Here is a 21330-nt window from a genome sequence, read left to right on the forward strand (position 1 = left end):
ACTCTGAGGTGAGAAGGGCCGTGGTGAGGAGAAGAGGGTTCTGGGCAATCACGGGACCACATTGCCCCTCAGAATCAGCAGGTAGTTCAGGGGAGCTTCCTGGCTCCGCTCTGCTTTAAACCTGGCAGATGTGACTCAGGGATGGCCTTGTCCATAGCATACACTCTGCATTTCCAGCCCCCATCTCAGTGGGGGACAGCATTTTCAGTCAAGCCAATGTCTGATGAGTTGGAGAGACCAACATGTCATGATGCCCTGGGAAGATTAAATAATATTTTCCAGGGGAAGACGTTGGGGAAATAATCACCGATGGTAAGAGGCAATCAGCAGTGGGGATCTCCTCCACTGCCCAAGTGGTGAGAAATCAGAGAGTGGGGCTCGGAGCAGCGAGGTTTGTCACGGGGACAGTGGATGGGGTTGGAAAGACACTGCCTCTGCTGATTCTGTTAATAGGATAAAGCAGCCTTGCAAGTAAGAGGGGACTTAAAAATCAGGCCAGGTCCTGCCAATAGCTTTGCTTTCAGATGTGTTAGAACAGCAAGGCAGCCCGAGATCAGCGGTGCCACTGGTTCTCACTTTGGAAGGTTTCTGCCTTCCAAACACACTGCAAGTATTAAGTGATAATTCATTTGTTTTCACATTTTTTATTCATCAAAGACATGCCGAGGACTGCCAGCTGGGACAATCAGGAGACACAGGGTCACACCAGTGCCAATCAAGAGACCTATTGTGTTTTTGACAGCCCAGCCCTATTATGCCATGTAAATGTAGTTTCCCTTTGGAAAACATTTAAAATAACACAAGGGTTCCCTTTTAAATACCCGAGGGAGCCTGGAGAATCTATGTCAGAAACCCCAAGTCCAAGCAAACTCTCTTATTTTATACAGAAGCAGACTGAGGCCCAGAGAAGGTAAGTGGCTGGCTGCAGGTCACATAGTGGCTATCATTAGGCCAAGGCTAGATCTGGGGAGGCAGGGTTTGGGCAGGAAGGAGTAAATCACAGAGGTGCATGCAGCAGCCTGGGCTTGACTCTTGTCCTCAATCCTTCCCTGCGGTGGGACCCTGGCAAAATGACTGAAGCTCTGAGCCCATTTTCCTATCAGTAGAATGGGACGATAACGTTATCTACCGCATATTGTGCTGAGGAGTAAGTGAAGTGAGAGAACAGAGTGCTTAGTAAATAGTAGTGATGTTCCCTTCACCCATTTGTGTAGGTGGCACTGGTGGGAAGTGGTTGGTGTTGAGGAGAACAAAGTCACATGACCCAACTTCTAGGTGCTGCCCTGACAATACCATGGAAGACAAATTCTGACCTAATGGAGGTCCGGGTACTACACTGAAATGCTGTCACTTCAAGGTGGTTACTCAACACTGAGGGTATCCAGGCTATATCCAGATTCCCCGCCTCTCAATCCCTGCAGGGTGGGCCTTGTGAATCTGCACTTTTAAAAGTTATTAATGAGCCTGGCCCGCGTGGCTTAGGGGTGAAGCATCAACCTATGAACCAGGAGGTCATGGTTTGATTCCCAGTCAGGGCACATGCCCAGGTTGCGGGCTCCATCCCTAGTATGGGTCGTGCAGGAGGCAGTAGATCAATGATTCTCTTTCATCATTGATGTTTCTCTCTCTCCCTCCCTCTCCCTTCCTCTCTGACATCAATAAAAAAAAATTAAGATATGTTACATACCATAAAATTCACCACTTCAAAGTGTACACACTTTCCAGTGGATTTTAATATATTCATAAGGCTGTGCAACCATCACCCCTAATTCTAAAATCTTTCACTCCAAAAAGAAACCCTGTACTCATTGGCATCACTCCCCATTCTCCTCTCCCAGTCCCTGACAACCACTAATCTGTCTCTATGGATTTGTCTATTCTGAACAATTCAAATGAATGGAATCATAATATGTCCTTGTATGTCTGGCTTCTTCCACTCAGCATAATGTTTTCCAAGTTCATCCATGGTGTAGCATAGATCAGGACTTCATTCTTTCGGAATCCACACTTTTAACAAGCTCCCCAAGTACTTCTGATGAGTGGGCTTTGGGGAGGAAAAGAACAGCAAATTCACAGAAGGTAAAACTTCTGGTTATTATACAGATACAGGGCCTCAATCCTGCCAGGTGTTTCTGTCTCAGAAGCCCCACTGGTAACAGGAGGCAACACTGACTGCCTGTCTCCTGCTGAGACTGCAGAGGTTGGGTGAGTGTGTCTATGGACAGTGGCCTGGCTGCTCTGGGATCTGGGCAGAGTAATTGCAAAAGAGACACACACTAGGGGATTTAGTCTTAACTCAAAGACTTTAATGTACATTATGCTCCTGGAAAAACATCTCCAAGGAAACAAGTGTAACCAGCAGGAATTCTCATTTAGAAACCTGGTGTGAGCTGCAGCCTTGGAAAACAGCACAGGGACTCTGATCATAGCACAACTCGAGGTCAGGATGAGGGGCCTGTGTGCCTGAAGGACATGCCCTCAGGGCTCCCAGGCAATGCCAGCATTACTCTTGTGGCTGAAAGCTCCACAGCAGGAATGGAAAAATCTAGGCTGACCAGTCATCTTCTAGAGCTCTGAATAAAGGCTCAGAACTCCAACAGGGTTGAGAAGCCTGTCCAGAGCAAGAACCTTTCTCTTGTTGAATCTCCGGGTCAGCAGGAACAGCCATGGCGGCTCTGCTGAGGAACAGGGCCATGCAGGAGGGTTGCCAAGTCCCACTTGTGGGTCTGAGGTCTCAGAACAGAACACATGGGAGAGGCATCGCACTCATAAGGCCCCTGAAGTCAGGGGCCACAACAATCTTGGGAAGATTACCCAGTGGGACCTTTGGACAGGAGAAAGGAACTTAGATGGAAAAGCAAAAGCTGATGACTTGTCAGATACAACCCAACTGTCTTCTGTCTCCCCAGTCTGGGGCTCCTGAGTGGTCACATGCCCATGATTTGTGATGTATTCCCATTCAACAAGAGGCAGGTTGAAATTCTGGCTCATCTCCCTCTGCCCTCTGCTTAACTTAAAAGTCACCAACGGATATCTCAGACCCCTCGGCAGTCCAGGGTTTCTTTCTTTCTAATCATCCTGTGGAATACGCAATCAGTTCTCATTCAGAAGGAAGTAGGTTGCTGCTGAGGCAGGTCTTTCCCAAGAGCTTCTGTAAGAGTCCATCTGGAAGTCAGTCAGGTTAGCACCAAGGCCAGGCTGATGGGGAGCCCACGAATGTGCCTTCAGGATGGTACAGCCTCTTTGGCACTAAAGGAATGTATGTAGTGGTGAAGGAGGGAATTCTGGCTCCATCTCTGCAGAACCTGGTGGGGCTGCTGCCCCGGCAGGTCCAGGACAAGGGGTGAGCCGAGAGGTCAGGCTGCAGCTGTGTGGGAAGTAGTCTTCCCAGCTGAGAGCACTCCCAGTTAGCCCGTCTCCACCCCTTCGGGGAGCTCCACAACCACCGGGGCGCAGTCCTCAGGCTCCGCTGCAAAGTCCCACCGAAATTTCTTGGTCAAGTGAGCTTGGAACTTTTCAGCTTTCTGCCTCAGGGTGGCATTCACAGCAATGCTGCAGGCAGAGGAAAAGAAAACCTATAGAGAACAGAGGATAAGTCACTCCTGAGAACACAGAGGGAGACGAGAAAGCTGTGGAAATTTCCTCATGGTGCTCAGCTCTCTGGGGCGGGAAAATCAGCTGCTGGTGGCACAGGCCCAGGATACCTGCTGTGCTCCCCCAAACCAAGAAACAAGGTCCAAACCCTGCTGAGAAGCTGAGGCAGGACCAGAATGGAAAATTACTATCTTGGGCGGAGAAGCCCCATTACTCTGGCCCTGCCCCTGGGGAGATCTACTGGGCACCTGGGCAGTAACTCAGAGGAAGAGGTAGTAGCTATACCAGCTGGTATTAAAAGGGCTTGGGGGCTCACAAGCCCCTGGATCCCATAAAATGACAGGCCCTAAGCCAATGAAGTTGAATTGCTGCTCTAAACTAAATGTGCCACAGGCTGCCAGTTAGAGGTCTCTGTTCCCCTTAAAAGCTTTGATGTTCTTTTTCTAAAATTGTGATAACATATACATAACACAAAGCTACCATTTTAACCAATTTTTTACACTATCATTTAAAACCTACGTTAAATATACGTAACAAAATATTTACAAATGTTAATCACTTTTAAGTATACAGTTCAGTGGCATTAAGTATATTCACATTGTTATGCAACCATCACCACCATCCATCTCTTGAACTTTTTCCATCTTTCCTAAATGAAACTCTGAACCCATTAAATAATAATTCCCTATTTCCCCCTCCCCCAGCCTCTGGCAGCCACCACTCTACTTTCTGTCTCCAGGAATCTGAATATTCTAGGTACCTCACATACGTAGAATCATACAATACTTAGCCTTTTGTGACTGGCTTATTTCACTTAGCATACTGTCCTCAAGGTTCATTCATGTTGTAGCCTGTGTCCGAATTTCCTTCTTCTTGAGCAGTGGTTCTCAACCTTCCTAATGCCGCGACCCTTTAATACAGTTCCTCATGTTGTGGTGACCCCCAACCGTAAAATTATTTTCGTTGCTACCTCATAACTGTAATTTTGCTACTGTTATGAATCGTAATGTATATATCTGTGTTTTCCGATGGTCTTAGGCGCGACCCACAGGTTGAGAACTGCTAGCAGGGTTGCCTAAGACCATCGGAAAACACAGATATATACATTACAATTCATAACAGTAGCAAAATTACAGTTATGAGGTAGCAATGAAAATAATTTTACGGTTGGGGGTCACCACAACATGAGGAACTGTATTAAAGGGTCGCGGCATTAGGAAGGTTGAGAACCACTGTTCTTGAGGCTGATATTCCATTGTATGTCTATACCACATTTTGTTTTCCATTCATCTGTCAATGGCCATTTGGGTTGTTTCTACTTTTTGGCTATTGTAAATAACACTGCTATGAACATGGGTGTAAAAATATCTCTTAGAGTCCCTGCTTTCAATTCTTTTGGGTACATATCCAGAAGTGGAGTTCATGGATCGTAAGAAAATTCTGTTTAATGTTTTGAGGAACACTATACTTTCTTTCATAGTGGCTACATCATTTTACATTCCCATCAGCAATGAACAAGGCTTACAATATCTCCACACCCTTGCCAACATCTGTTATTTTCTGGTTTTCTGGATAGTAGCCATCCTAATGGGTGTGAAGTGGCACTTCATTGTGGTTTTGATTTGCATTTCCCCAATGATTAGTGATGCTGAAAATTTTTTCATGTATTTATTTGGCCATTTGTATATATTCTTTGGGGAAATGTCTATTTAAGCCCTTTGCCAATTTTTAATCAGGTTTTTGTTGTTGTTGCTATCAGTAGGAATTCTTTATATATTCTGGATAGTAATTCCCTGTTTTAATGTTCTTTTTTTGTTTTTGTCATTCCTCACCTGAGGATATTTTTCCCACTGATTTTTAGAGAGAGTGGAAAGGAAGAGGGAGGGAGGGAGCGAGGGAGCAAGAGAGAAAGAAAACATCAATGTAAGGGAGACAAATTGATTGGTTGCCTCCCACACGTGCCCTGTTGGGGCCCTGGGATCATCCTGCAACCCAGGCATGTGACCTTGACCAGGAATCGAACACAGGACCCTCCAGTGTGCAGGCACTCTAACCACTGAGCAATGCTGGCCAGGGCTTGATGTTCTTTTTAATTCAGTTTCATCTAATATAAACATGGGAGGGGACAGAACAGTAATTTTCTCTACATCTGAAACTCTATTTTGGATTGTCCTAGATCCCAACCCCTTCTAAGAATAATAGCAAACCTATTCCTATTATTTTACTCTTTTCAAATAAGTTTTTAAAAATATCCCAATAGATCCTCAAAATGCCGTGGGAAGACACACTTGAATGCCTATTTTTTAGAAATGGAGGCTGAGAGAAATTAAATGATTGGATCAAAGCTACCCAGAAAGGAAGAAGTAGTTTTTCCAAGACTACCTGTTAGCTCCCCACAGACACAGGAGCATGAGGGTGGGAGATCTTTGACCCACAGTACCCTTGTGCCAAAACTGGCCTGCAGACCACCATGGAAGGACTCTGGGCTCCGGGGGCCTTGACCTGACAAAGGTAACAGGCATACTCTGTGGCTGATTCCTTGGACAATGCCCTTTCTACCTGCTTCTTTCTGTGAGCAGGAGGAGCAAGGCCCATTTTCAGTGGTCTTTGTTTGGAACCAGCAGGAAGAGAAGTGATGTGTGATGTATGTGTGTGTAGGGTGGGGGGGGGACCGGAGAGCAAAAGGGAGGTTTACAGAATTTGGTTTCATTAACTTGGGAATTGACTAAATAGAGGAGCGGGAAGCATAGCCACAACAAAGTACCAGATCAATAACTAATTAGAGGGGCTGTATGAGCTTGGTGGCGAGAGGGCAGTGGGGAAGCTGGCAGTCTGTCTGTAGGCAGCTAATAGAGCGTGCCATGGAGCACTCAATAGGGAGCCCAGCTTAACTCTGGGGAGGGGCCTGGTATGGGAAGCAGAGAAGCCTGTTTCAAACAGCACTAGCTCCAAAGGCCCTACACACCCATGAGTCTGTCCTCAGAGGTCCTGGGGAACCTGCTAGTTGAATTATCAAAAGCCTCCTCATGCTCCCCTCCTTACTTAGTAAATTATACTATTCTCTACACAGCCCTTCCTCTCCACCCACACTGAACAGTGGTCCAAACATGCTCTACTGCCTCTTCTGTGCCTCTACACCAGTAGTTCTCAACCTTTCTAATGCCGCGACCCCTTAATACAGTTCCTCATGTTGTGGTGACCCCGAACCATAAAATTATTTTCGTTGCTACTTCATAACTAATTTTGCTACTGTTATGAATCGTAATGTAAATATCTGTGTTGAGAACTGCTAGCAGGGTCGCCTAACACCATCAGAAAACACAGATATTTACATTACGATTCATTAACAGGAGCAAAATTACAGTTATGAAGTAGCAACGAAAATAATTTTATGGTTCGGGGTCACCACAACATGAGGAACTGTATTGAAGGGTCGCGGCATTAGAAAGGTTGAGAACCACTGCTCTACACACACGCTTTTCTCCTACTTGTAACACCCTTCCCCGTTTCCTTCTCCTTCATCTAGCTAATTTCTACTAGTAACTCAGGCTCAGCTCACGTATCACCTCCTTTGGGGTGTCTTCCCAGACCAAGGATGGGACAGGTGCTCCTCAATGCTCCCCCAGTGCTCAGAGTTACCGCAATCATATGCTCAATCTCAATTAGGTAACAGTCCACTTATAGCTGAACTCTACCAAGAGATGAGGAGCAACTCCAAAGCAATGACTTTTTCACAGCTGCATTCCACTCCTGGCACAGAGTATGACATACATCCATTTTTGGTTCACTTTTGTAGTGCCTGGTACCAAATAATTGCTCAATAATTATGTGACAGTCCTGGACAGAATTAGGGGCTCCTCCTGGGGAGGATGTGGCTTATTTACTAGGCCCCTGCATGCCACCAGCTCATAAACCACCTACTTGAGACATGCCTCTTATAAAAATCCAAGCTGAAATGAACTGCTCCAACCCGTCCCCCTAGCACTGTGCCTGAGCTGCCATTCTGGCATTTCTCACAGTGCTTGCGACCTGTGTTCCTTATGAGTAGGGAATGAGTCCGAATTATCCATGTGTCCCAAATGGCATATCGCCTGGCACAGAGTTAGGCCCATAGGACAGTGGTTGGCAAACCGCGGCTTGCGAGCCACATGCGGCTCTTTGGCCCCTTGAGTGTTCTAACACCACTTCTTCAAAATAGACTCGCCCAGGCCGAAAACCGACTTCTGCGCATGGGCCACGAAGTTTCAATTGCACTGTATGTGCGCGCCCGCACGTAGTATTTTGTGGAAGAGCCACACTCAAGGGGCCAAAGAGCCGCATGTGGCTCGGGAGCCGCGGTTTGCCGACCACTGCCATAGGACATTCACTGAAAGGATAATGAGATGTAGGGACTGCCCTGCATTTGGCAATGGCCAGTAGTGACAGGTTGGAACAGGCTGGGCCCATAATCATCACTCACCCTTCCCACCCATCTCTCAAACATTGCCTGGTAATAAAATCAACCAGATGCAGGTAAATAGAAGCCTTCAGTCTGAAAAATAAGGCTTCTAATTTGAAGAGTGTTTTGTCCTTTTTAAAGAACTTGTCAATCTAATCTTTACTACAAACCTGGGAGGTAGGAAGACAGGAAATGACTATTCCCATTATATAGATGACAACAGTAATAAATGCTGAGCAAGTAAGTGATAAATGTTGAACAAGATCCAGTCCAAGGAAAGAAATCTCAATCCTTTTCCCCTATCAAGACCTTCTTCTTGTGTTGACAGAGACTTGATACATTCTTCGTATTTTTAGCATTGCCCTGGAGAGCCAAGGGGCTTGGTGACCAGGTGCTTCTGGGACTGTCCCCTCTGCAGGCCTCCAGGATCCAGGGCACAGGCCCTGTTGACTTTTTTTTTTAAATTTGACTTAAAAAAATTAGCATTATTGAGATATAATTTACATACAATTAAATTCACCCATTTAAAGCATTTGATTTGTTCTGACAAATGCATACACCCATGCAACCACTATATGATATAATCAAGATTGATATATACTTACAGTTTTTCTTTTTCCAGTTCTATGAGTCTGAAGGACATATCATCACCATTAGGATACATCACTCTAACAAACACCCTTGTGCTGACCTTGGTGGTCAAACCCTCCCTTATCCCTCGCCTCTGACATTCACTGACCTATTTTTATTTTTATCCCTAGAGTTTAAAAACTTGATATTTTAAAAACTCACAATTCAGAAAAGGAGATGTTTAGACTATACCCAGTTTCCAAGCAATAATTTACTTTGGTTCTCTTATTTTTAGATTAATTTAATGCCTTCTTTAGGAAACTTTGTAATCATCTAGTTATTTTATCAAAGTGAAATCAAGTAAACATTTTTAGCATCACTGAGAAATGAATCCTCTTAATACAGGAAGAATAATCCTGGATATTTAAAAAAATATTTTGAAATAGGATAACAACATTACACAAACAACTGCATTTGTTTAAAACTAAAAGTACATCCATTGGGTATTTTTTCTAAATATAAAGAAGGTATTACTACTTTTATCACTAAGTCTGCGTATTATAAAATCATAAATTACTTCAGTCAGAAATGTAAAAGCCTTCTTTTAGGCCCAAGTTAAATAGAGTTCAGTCAGGTCACCTGAGAAATTTAAAATACCAAGGTAGGTAGCTGAGTCACTGTCTTATCCTACTTTTTTGGCTAGACAAAAAGGATGAAATTTCTGAATTTTTTTTCAATTCCCAAATGGTTTTTCAACTTAGACTAAAACAAGCCAGAGGTAGGACATTTTATTCCTACCTGCAGAAGAAGAAAGCCATGTTAAAAGCAAGACTATCACTTCACAATGATTGCCAGGAAAGGGGAAAGCAGTGGGAATAGTTCTGAGATCAGGTTAAAGAATTTGGGATGTTTGGTCTGGGGCTCTAATATATGAGAGCTCACTGCAGGATTAGAATCAAAGCTCAGCCTTGCCACCTATTAGCTCTGGTTGTCTTGGGCAAAATTATGTGACCTTTCTGATCGTATTTCCTCATGTATAAAATGGGATTATAGCCTTAATTTTGAGCATTGTTTTGAGGGCTAAATGAGATAATGCACAGTAAGTGTAGAAAAGTAATAGACAGCTGATGGCAGGAGGTTTGGGAGTAGGTAGGTGAAATTGATCATAGATGGTATGATGATAAAAACACTATAGACATCATTGTCAGAGCCAACATTTTTTCTCAAGAGTTAAAGATGGACACTGGCATTTAGAATACTCATAAGAAATAAAGCTAGAAAGCATATATGACCCATTATGACTAAAAGTATTTTAAAAAAAAACAGGTTACGAGACTATATGCCTAAATGCTATGCAATCAGCAATAAGAATTCTTATTTTGCACATAACTCACTTTCTAATATACTATTAAATTCAGATTATCGTTTCATTGGTTTTAAACAAATTGTGGTGACTCAAGTAGCTTTAAATAAAAGAAAACACTGTATCTATTTTTGTAAAACAATTTTTATTCAAGCTAAATCCATGAGATTTGTAAAAACCAGTGGCATTTATTCAAAAGGGCCTCTAACGGCAGAGGCCATTACGTGGCTACCTTTAAGTGCTCACACACACAAACACCAGCCCCTCTCCACGGGTAGTAGCCATTTAAGCTCCTAAGTAAGAAAGCCAGTTCCACTTACTTGACTACCTGGGGGGAGAGCAGGCGGCTGGCTAAGGAAGGCTTTTATGGGCTGATTCATTCGGTCATAAACACCCCGAGTGAGTGAGTGCCTGTGTGGGGGGACTGAATTCTCACTGCCAAGATAGCATCGACTTAACTTTCCATTAAAAAAAGTTTTATAATAACCTTCTCTATATTGTGCCTGTTGAAATCTCAGTCATCCTTCAAGCTCAGAGTCAAATGCCATCACGCCCCACCCCTCCCCACCACACACACCTTTTGCAAAAAGCCATTCCTGATCCTCTGTCCCCTCAACTTTCAACCGCAGTCTGAATTAACCAATTTCTCTTTGGTGCTCCAAATGCCCTTTGATTAGAATTCACTGTTTACATCTATCACATTAGGGCCATCTACATTGCCATAGGAATTACACTCTATTTATCTAAAAACAACAAATAACAGGAAGATGTAAGTGCTAGTCCTTGACTAGGTGTTTAAAATAACCAGATGAACAAAACAGGCTTTGGGTGAAAGTTCAAGGCTCAGTGGGGCAGTCAGGCAGACGATATGTAAATTTCAGCAAGGACAGCCTGTGCAATATAATATTGACAAGTACAAAGCAGGCTAACAGTATGGAAAGGAGAGAGATCAGGTGTGGCTTCATAGAGTGGGATGTTTTGAGGGCATCTCATAGGATAAACAAGTACACACCAGGCAGAGGGAAAGTCAGGCTCAGTTAAGAAGGCATGACACTTCATACCCATGTCTTCATCAGTCATGCCATATGGAAAGTTCTAGAGATCTGCTGTGCTTATCGTTAACAATATGTTCTATACACTTAAAAATCTGTTAAGAGGGTAGACCTCTTGTTATGTGTTATTTTTTTTTTTTTTTTAAAGAAGGCATGAAACAGCACAGCATGTCTGGGAATTTGCAAGGAGACCATGTCACTGGAGTTGATGGAGGAAAACAGGGAGACGAAGAAGCTGGAGAAGAGGTTAGGAGTCAGAACAGATCGGGCCTTGTGACCCATATTTGGGTTTTTAACTTTCTAGACAATGAGGAGTTGCAGAGAAATAGGATCAGATGTGCATTTCAGAGCAGCAACTCAGGCGGCAAAGTGGGAGACAGATGGACTGACAGGGTAGCCATGGAAGTTGACAGACTCTGATGCAGCCTAGATGAGACCAAAAGGTGTGGGTTAGGGAAATGGTACCAGGCAGGACTGCCTTCTAAAACACATTGCTTTCTGGGGTTATTTGGTTAATACATTTATTTACTTTCCTACCAAAATGTAAGCGGAAAGTCAGGGACTCTGTCTGTCTTGCTCACAGCTATATTTCTAGTCTTGTCAGGTGCTCAGGAAACACCTGCTAAATCAATGAACAAATCTCCTGAGGGCAGAAACCCTGGCTAAATCCGCAACACTTTCAGGAGAATGTTGTATTTAAAGAAAGGATGCTCACAAACGTGTTGATTTTTTTTTTTTTTAAGGCATGTGTTTTGGATTTTTCCAAATAACGACATCAAATTTTCTTGGTGAAAAGTCCAAAGACAGAATACTTGCACCCATCAGCTTTGCACACCCCACCGGGGCATCTAGCAATCCAGCTGGGCCCTTTCTGCTTTGTAAATCATTGCTAGCAACAAAGCCTCAGCAATTAGAGCTCAGCTGTTGGTTGTGCTGACAATGGTTAGAACAGCCAGCAACACAGTGTGGCCCTCCTATGTTTGTGCGACAGCATTAACGCACATCATGAGGGTTGCACATATTGCTGTGGACCACAGCCACTGCCAGAGGCAAGTTAGCAGGCTGATGCCTCCCACTCTTCTGTAACCCACAACCCAGTAACTGTGGTGGGGATTTTCCCTGCAGAGGAAGGATACAAGGATTTAATTTCTCTTTTATATTAAGAACCAATAAAAGGGCAGTTTTATAATTCATCTGAAGTGGAATACACCAGGTTCAAGCCATCAGCTTGACTGACTCATCCCCATGGTCTGCACAAGTCCTCCAGCTGCCAGTTTCAAATCAGCTGCCTGCTCACAGGGACTCTTCCAACAGTATGCTGGTTTTAGAAAAGTGTTCTGTACCTCTGAGAAACAGGCATGACGGTGTCTCCACTACTATCAATCAAGAATCCTTTGGGCGTGGGGGGCTACACTGTATTCAATATGCAGGCCTGAATACAAATGTACAAATCCTGACTCTGCCACTTACCAGCTGTGTGAACTTACATAAGTTACTTAACCTTTCTGAGTCTGTGTTCTCATCTGTGAAATGGAATAATCTTATCTGCCTTGCAGCACTCCAGAGAAATCAAATGAGGAAACCCATATAGTATGATAAACATGGTGCCTGATACCCAACAGGCACTTAAAGAATGTTTGTTCAGTCCCTTATCCTGCGTGGGAGTGAGAGGGAGGTCAGTGAATAGCCACCTTGAAAGGAGCAGGTCTTGTGGGGGTCTAACATACAGGGAGAAAAAAGCAGTTCACGGGCCAGAAACTATGGAAACTGACAGTTTGCAGCTCTGCCTTGAGAAAGTTAGGAAATGTGAGTGACAGAGGCTTTCCCAAGAACATAAAGGAAGCTAATCTGTTTGCAAAGGGAGGAAATAGCACAGGATGAAGATTGTTTTTTGAAGCTTCTTCCCTAATTACCACTCATAATGAAAATTTAATTGCCAAGTTAAAAGCAAATTTCACTTTTTCTGTCAGAGAATCTCTGCAGAAACTGGCACATTTTGTTTGACACAGGAAATCAAAGTTACTTTAATGCTGAAATGAGATCTAAAGAGCTGCAGATGTTCCAAACTCTGTCCTACTGGGTTGCAGCTATGGCTACAGGGAGAAGGAAAAACTGTTCTGAGCTGAGTAACTCAAAGGGGTGGAGGTGATTCAAATTCCAAGTACTCCAGCACTAGGCACTCTGGGGGCAAGTGGAGAGAGGGTGGTACAGAGAAAGGGTATCTGGCATCAAGGAGCTTAAATCGAGTAGGAGAGAGAGAACCAGAAAACAGCCCAAGATTAGGAAACTAAAATTAAGAAAACTTTGGATCATGAAAGAATAGCCAGCAACAAAAAGGTAACCCTTCTCAGGGTGCAAAAGACTGCTCACCTGTAACGTGCTGGTGAGGAAGTTGTTCTGGGAGACAATGTCCACAAAGAAGTCAGGGGGGATCTCGCCGAGTTGGTGGTACAGGATGGAGATGAGGTTGACGTAGAGAGTGTGGTGCTTCACCATGGCTTCCTCTGAGCGGCACAGGAGGTTCAGGAGCTGCTTCCAGTGCTCGAAAGCCTCGTACACATTCCCCAGCAGGAAGCATACAAAGGCAAACTGAAGTTCACCTGAAAGGCACAGAGAGGAGATGATCCTCAGGGAGAAGAGGACCAGCTGACTCTACAAGCCTGACAGTTCCACTGGACCTCAGCAAGAGATGGTCTTTTCTCCTTGTCACTCCTGCAGAGACTAGCACGGGGTCTTGCAACAAGCTGATCCTTAATAAAAGTTTGCTGAACTGCTATAAATTTGGATTTCTGTAAAATCAGACTGCAAGAGAAGAGGTACACCTAGTATTTGCCTGGCATTTAAAGAGTTTAACAAAATGTGCTCATGGATATCATGCCAAGTGGATCCCAAACCTGGCTGCCTATCAGAATTACTAGAGGAGCTTGCTAAAAATAAAGCAGCCCAAGCCTCACCCGCGGAGATCCTGGCTGAGGATAGATGATTTGTAGCTCTAATTCTGATGCAGATAATCTGCTTCAGGTTCAGGGAAATGCTGTATACCCCATGTAATCCTCAGCCCAACTCCACAAGGTGATCAGGAAAAGGTGGTATTTGCCTCATTTTATACATGAGGCCAAGGGACGTGCACAAGGTCACACATCTAACCCTTAGGAATGTGAACAATGAAAAGATAAAACAGATTTTCTATTGGCTGGGAACAGTTCTAGAGTCTCCCAGAAGAGGAAAATTTGGGAGGACTTGTTCCAGGGTTGATTGTTTAATCACAGTGCTCTGTGGTTTAATCTCTATGAGCAACTTGGTGGGAAAGAGCATGGGCTCTGGAGCCAAACTGCCTGTGTTCGAATCTCAACTCAAGCACTTAGCAGCTGTGACCCTGGGCAAGTTACAGTACTTAATCTGTTTATGCTTCAATTTCCTTATTTAAAAGTGAGGATTAAATAAATGAATATATGTAAAGCATTTAAAATAATGTATGGCTCAAAGCAGCACTCAATAAATATTAGTTATTATTCCAACATTTCCATCGGATGTCTGTCTCAAACAAAGAGACCTGACGATCTAGATCAGCGGTCGCCAATCTTTCCGACCTCACAGACCACCAGTGGTCCATGAACCACTGGTTGGCGATCGCTGATCTAGATGCCACTGTACTTGGCCAAGCAACTGGTTACCAAAATATACTGTTGCTGATCAGAGATGTTCTCTCTCTCCTCAAATTTAATGAGGGCTTCTGTGGACCTACGTATGGTCATCAAAACAACAGATACACTCAAACACGTGTGACTAGCTAGCTACCTGGTAGAACATTTGACCGATATTTTCAAAACATGTAGTCAAATTTTCTTTGTGTAATAGAGCTTAATGATATCCTTCTTCAGTTGGCTTTTCCCGGTTGGCTTGTGAAAATATGAGCTTATTCTCTGAAGTTAGGGCATTTATTTAAATTCGTGCATTTCTGGCCTACTCTAAAATTATGAGATCAGAAATAATTTCAAAGAGCTGTCATGCAGATACAAAGTTATCCCTGCAACAGACCTTTTCACAAGATTACTTTAAAGAACTGAAATGTTTTAGAAGTAGAAAACAGGATTTCTGTTCATTTTAAGCCAGAATTTCAAGTGTTACTTATTAAATGAAAATACTGTGTAATGCATTAAAATACATTCATTAAAATGTCCCTTCTTATCAGCTGAGTCAATGATTTAAAAGGCCCTATATTCAAAATTTTCACTGATGTTCCAATAAAAAAATGCAAATACCTAGGCAACTTGTAAAATATATACATGTAAATAGCTGTTGAAGATGTGATGAATGTTTGCTGTCACTAGTAACTGAAGAAAAATACAGTTGACTTTTAAACAACATGGGGGTTGAGGAGCAGACATTCTGTGCAGTCAAAATCTGCTTATAACTTTTGACTTCACAAAAACTGAGTTGTCCCTCAGTATCCACAGAGGGATGATGTTAGGACACCCAATCCCATACCAAAATCCATGAATGCTCAAGTCCCCCATGTAAAATGCATAGATCAACACACATAGTAGGCCCTGTGCATCTGAGGACTCCCAATTTGGGATCAAAAACAGTACAGGTACTTATTGAGGAAAAAAAATCTGCAAAATAAATGGACCCATGCAGTTCAAACCTGTGTTGTTCAGGTCAACTGTAAATTGAAATAAGACATCATTCTCCAACTACTCAGATGGAAGAAGCCTTTGCTAAATTGCCACGTCAAAGGTAATAGGCAACAGCCTCCCAATAGCTGGTGAGGACGCACAACCTTCTAAAGGCAACATACATGCTCTGATCCAACAATTTCAACCCTAAACATATGCAGAAATACACACAAGGATGTTCACTAGACAACACTTATAATAGGGAAAATATGAACATCTTAAAGGTCCATCTGCATTGGGCTGGTTCAATAACTATGGAACTTAAGCAGCCAATGAAAAGGAGTGACTATTTCAGTGACATAGAAAAATGTTTATATTAAAGTAAATTACAAAATGATATACCATAATTCTATTTTTTGTAAAAAAAAATCACATATACATACAAAAATATAATTGAACTTAAAAAAGACTAAAAGAAAATAGAGAACAGAGGGGTGCATATATCCTTTCTGATTGGTGCATTTTCCTCCTTACATTAAGGTAGTACTTTATGGCAGCTTAAGTTATTTTGCTTGCAATGTTTACGAATCGTCCTCAGTAGTAATACTATGAGCCTCTCTGTTGCATATTTTTATACAAGAACTTAAAATATTTTCACTTTTTATTATGGAAGCTTTTAAATACATACAAAAGTAAAGAAAATGATACACTTAATCCTCTAATGATACACTTATCCATCACCCACCTATAATGATAATCAAACTATAGCTTGTTTTATGATTTATTTTGAAATAAATACCAAATGTGTCATTTTAAAATAAATAAATAAAATACATAGAAATTAACATAGAGAAAAGACTGAAATAAAATATCTATAGCCATGGTTATAGGTCTATACACTGAGTGGCCAGATTATTATGATCTCTGAATGCATAATAATCTGGCCACTCAGTGTATATCCTATATAATAAAAGGCTAATATGCAAATTGTCCCCTCAACCAGGAGTTCGACCAGCAGGCAGGCCGGCCAACCGCCCATGTCCCCTTCCCCTGGCCAGGCTGGCCGGACCCCACCCATGCATGAATTCATGCACTGGGCCTCATATATATACATATACACACACACACACACACACACACACACACACACACACACACACACATATATATACATACACACACACACACACACACTGAGTGGCCAGATTATTATGCGTTCAGAGATCATAATAATCTGGCCACTCAGTGTATATACATTTATATGTAAAAGATGGGAAGTAAATATACCAAAATGTTAAAAATGGTTATTTCTAGGCTGTGGAAACTAGAATGAATTTTATTGTGTGTGGGTTTTTTTTCTATGATGAATATATTTTGGTAAAAAGGGGGAAATAAAAACTATAATAATGTTTTTAAAAAGTCACTGTCCTGGTCTAAGCAGTAGAGAGACCAACACCTTGAGAGTCAGGAGCAAATTGAGGAGGGAAGTGGGAGGCCTGGGAACCAGGAGCCCTTGGTTCTGGTCTCATTTTGACCACTTAGCAAATCCTTTCCTTCTATAGACCTCAATCTGTAAAGTGAGGGGCTGGGCCATGTCAGTGGTTCCCAAACACAGGATGGTCTGCATCAGGTTCACCTAGGGTTCGTGTTTATTACATAAATAGATAAATCTCTGGGGCCCCACTCCAGATCCCTTGAGTCAATCTCCAGGGTTAAGGCCTGGACATCTGTATCTTTACTGAGTGTACTGGGCATGACTGCCTCCTAGACAGCTTTAGGAACCCCTAGACTAGATAACCCAAGATATACTCCCTAATCTAATACCCCTCCTTGGCCCACTCCCAAAGAGCCTTGTTCCTCCTCACCGAGTACATCCTGGGGGCTGCTGGGGAACTGCTTGCTGAGCACAGTCTCCAGGGCATAGCTCAGGTCCATGCTGTGCCTGGTTATCTCTGCTGGCGTGGCACCTGCTGGGAACATCTGTGTGGGCAGCTCTGAGAAGCGGATCTCTGTCCCGGCTTTGGGCTTCATCTCAGGCAGCCGGGCCAGGCCTTCCTGGTAGCTTTTGCACTCGGTGCCACAGCGGGGTAGATTCTGCCCCACCCGGTCCTTGGTGTGCTTCAGGGAGAGCACAGGCAACACCTCTGAGAAGGCACAGATCTGCCGGCTCTCGGGCTGCAGCCTCTCCATTGTGGCCTCGCTGATGAAGTTGGTGAGTGAGATCCACTTCTTGAGTGTGGCATATGGGTAAGGTCCCAGAAACTGGTCTAGGTCCTGGAGGTTGGCCCTCATGGCCTCCACCTCACCCTCGGGGGCTGGGGAAAGGTCTACTTCTTCCCGGACTGAGTTCCAGCGCAGGACCGTCAGCTCCCGCTGCTGCAGGCAAAGGAAGAAGCCCATACGAGGGCCTACATCCCTGGGATTGGCCTTGTCCACTGAGCTGTAGTGGAGGAAGTGGATGCCTGGTGGAATCATCTTCACACCCCGGAACTTGGGCCCCACCTCCCAGGAGTTGTAGTCAATGCCAAACTCTGTCCCCTTGGGCATATTCAGGATGATTACAGTGGCCCCTTCAAAGAAGAGGCTCTTGGCAAGCTCAGGATCCATCTGCATGGCAGCCATGGATGCAGTGATAGGTAACCAAAGGAGAACCCTTCGTATTTTTCAGAACAGCTGAAAAAGAAAGCAATCAGAGTTCGTCAGAACTTGGGAAAGAATGCTTCATTTACTGAGCATTCTCTATGCCCCTGATAGCAATATCTCCCTTAATCCTCACCACAACCCTACATCCATTTACAGATGAAAATATGAGATTCAGAGAGAAGAGAACTTTTGTGTTTTAATTTAATGAGCAAGAATACTCACTTCACAGCTGAAAAGATATCAGAGAAGTAACATGTTCAGGTCACATAGGACATACAAAGTCACACAAATTAGAACCTTGGTACCCTGCCCTCCAGGCCAGTGTTCTTCCCACTGTCCACTCAGGATCTGCTCTCGGATCTCTCTCTCTCTCTCTCACTATGGAGGATGAAAGTAGAGGAAGCCTGAATGGTCCACTTTAAACTATAACTCTGCCTAAAACCTATTGCTAGAAAGTCCCAGAAGAATTGAGAAGGATGCTTGAATCAAATACACACCCAGTTTCCCTAAGCCTCAGGGAAAGCTAGAAATGGACAGAGGTGGAAAGTGGGTGCTCAGCATCTAAAATTCACAACCAATATGGGAAGTGGAGAGCTTTTCAACACAAACATTCCCTTCTCCTTTTACACATAAAAACCTAAAGTCCAAGGAGTGAAACAACTTCCCAAAGGGCCCACAGTCAGTGGCAACTCTGGACCACTCGTCCAGAATGGATTGAGGTGGACTGGCTGGCCTCGGATCAGTATTTAGAAGAGAAAGAGCTCAGAACACTTATTTTGCCTACCTCTGAACCACCTATGGGGGCATACTGTAAAACTTCTGTAGGCAGACACTGCCTCTGTGGTATTTATAAGAATGGTTCCAACATGAATTTATTTAAACCAAACAATTATCTACCCTTCTAGTCCCAAGACACATACCTATTTAATTCAACAAATAACCACTGTATGCCTGCACTGTGCCAGGATCTTTACCGGGCACTAAATAAAACATCTAGAGTAAGACAGTCACTGCCTTCTAGGCACTTCCAATCTAGCCAGACATATGAACAAGACGCTAAAATTTCACAAAGAGAAGAATCAGTGGCCTGCTTAGTTCTTTTTACTCTTTATATTTACACAATCAAAAGAAAACAGTGAGGAAAGGAAGACCAACCCTTTCCCCAAAATGTTAAGGGTATATTTTACTGCCTTAACCCAAAAACACTACAAGTGACCCTCACTTTAAATCAGCTTGCTTTTTTTTTTTTTTCAGACTTCAAGTCACAACTTGTTATGGGTTAAGAAACAGTTTAGAGTCTCAGCCAGAATTATTATTTTTTAATGAAAAGAACAGAATAAAAAAAATTAGAGTGCATCAGGAATGATGAAGATAATAACTGCTTTCTGAAGCTTTGTGTTTGTGTACATACTTTTAGTTGCAACATAAAATGTATTTGTTACCGTAGGTCACAGTAAAAAAAAAGCCTGAAAGCCACTCTTCTAAATAATTTATACATCATCTTCCTATTCCCAACCCTAAATTCAGAAGGTACTTTATGAATATTTGCTAAATGCACAGCTATTACATTTAGAAAATCGCTCCTCATTTAGCCACTTTCCCTTGTGGCATCTGTGTGCTCCTCCTTGATAATTCCTTTCAATCTAATTCCATCAGCCTGTAATCCTATTCATTATATCTTCAGCAGCTGGCATGTGGCCTGACACAGAGAAGATGCCCTGGAATGCAGAAAATCACATCCATCCACTTCTCCTCACCACCTCCTTAATCTAAACTGCCACGACACTCACCCAGAGCGCTAGCCCCTCCAATCCATTCTCCACCCACAGCTGGAGTGACTTTTTCAAAATGCCAATCTAGGCATGTTGACACCCACTTTTAATACCCTCTGAGTGGCTTCCCATGGGGTTCTTGGAAAACCAAAATTCATGGTCCGGGCCCTGGCAACTCCTCCAGCTTGTTTCATACCATGCTCCCCACACAACCTCTGCTCCAGGCACACTGGCCTCTTTCAGACCCTCAAACGGGAAGCTCCTCTGGCTATAAAGCTCTTCCCTCCTCTCTTTGCCAACTAATTTTTCTGATCTCAGCCCAATAATCTCTCCTCCGTAAAGCTTCCTAGATCGGGTCTCTTGTGATACACTCTCATTTCACGTCCCAAGTCAGCAATTTTGCCCATATTTAATCGAGGGTTGTCACCTCCACGAGATTTGATTCTCTTTATACCTCGAGCACATAACTAGACACTTGATAAACATTTATTTAATAAAAACATAGTTATCCATTTTGTAGTTGAGAAACAAAGGCTCCTTTCGGGGAAAGACCTTACCAGAAAGTTACAGAGAGCCGGACAGAACCAGGTCGGATGCAGCCAAGGTCTCGGGTCCCCAAGTTCTGAAGTTAGGAAAAACCGAAGTTACCCCCGGTGACCAGGGGAGTACTGGGGACGCTCTCTCTGTGACGGTTTCTCGGGGGAAAGGCCTTTAGAGACACCAGGGTCCCACCACCAGCCCACAGACCCCAGCGAGGCGCCCTAGTTCAGGGCACTCCGCGACCCCAGGCCGGGAACAGGGGTGGCACCGCTACACAACGAGAGGAGAGGAATTAAAACAGACCAGGAAGCCGCACTCACCAGCTTCGGTGACGCCCCCGCTCACGCACCGCGGAAGCGCACCGGAAGTCCGCTTTGGCGCCGGACAAGAGCTTCGGAAAAAGCGCCCGGGCAGATCTCTAGGTCGCGGGACAAGTGGTCCGCGTCGGCAGGTTCCGCCCCATAATACCTTTTGCTTTTAGTTTCTCGTTTTAGCTCAAGAACTGTGGGTAACAACTTTTGTCAAACTGTGCATTTCATGTCCCGTTCCAGAAACACATCTACCAGCCAAGATCCGTTGGTCTCAATCAGTCCTGGTTACTGAAGCTGGGGGCAAGGTCATGGCTGCTTTTAGTAGCCACTGTCAGATGCTCAGTCGTGGTCCTGGTCAGCCAACGTTTACCTAAGTGACAGTGTCACCGAGTCTTAACTTCCAACCACACTCAGGCCTAAGAGAGAGC

General features: G+C 43.7%; 1 protein-coding gene across 5 annotated transcripts; it reads right to left on the bottom strand.

Moving 5' to 3' along the window:
• Nucleotides 1-2286: 2286 nt before the first annotated feature.
• On the bottom strand, nt 2287-20973 carry AAR2 (AAR2 splicing factor). 5 transcript variants are annotated; one of them, XM_080683332.1, is made up of 5 exons: nt 20912-20951; nt 20609-20673; nt 17502-18309; nt 13388-13617; nt 2287-3575 (listed from the first exon to the last, which is right to left on the bottom strand). In XM_080683332.1, the coding sequence occupies exons 3-5, from the start codon at nt 18256-18258 to the stop codon at nt 3408-3410; spliced, it is 1155 nt and encodes a 384-aa protein (XP_080539458.1). In that variant the 5' UTR covers nt 18259-18309; nt 20609-20673; nt 20912-20951; the 3' UTR covers nt 2287-3407. The 5 variants fall into 5 exon arrangements, with proteins under 5 accessions (XP_080539458.1, XP_080539459.1, XP_080539457.1 ...); XM_080683334.1 differs by lacking the exon at nt 2287-3575 and adding an exon at nt 11162-11443; XM_080683333.1 differs by lacking the exon at nt 20609-20673 and having other exon boundaries at nt 20912-20973.
• Nucleotides 20974-21330: the final 357 nt, after the last annotated feature.

This window comes from Plecotus auritus (assembly GCF_963455305.1).
Source record: "Plecotus auritus genome assembly, chromosome: 8".
Taxonomy (NCBI): Eukaryota; Metazoa; Chordata; class Mammalia; order Chiroptera; family Vespertilionidae; genus Plecotus; species Plecotus auritus.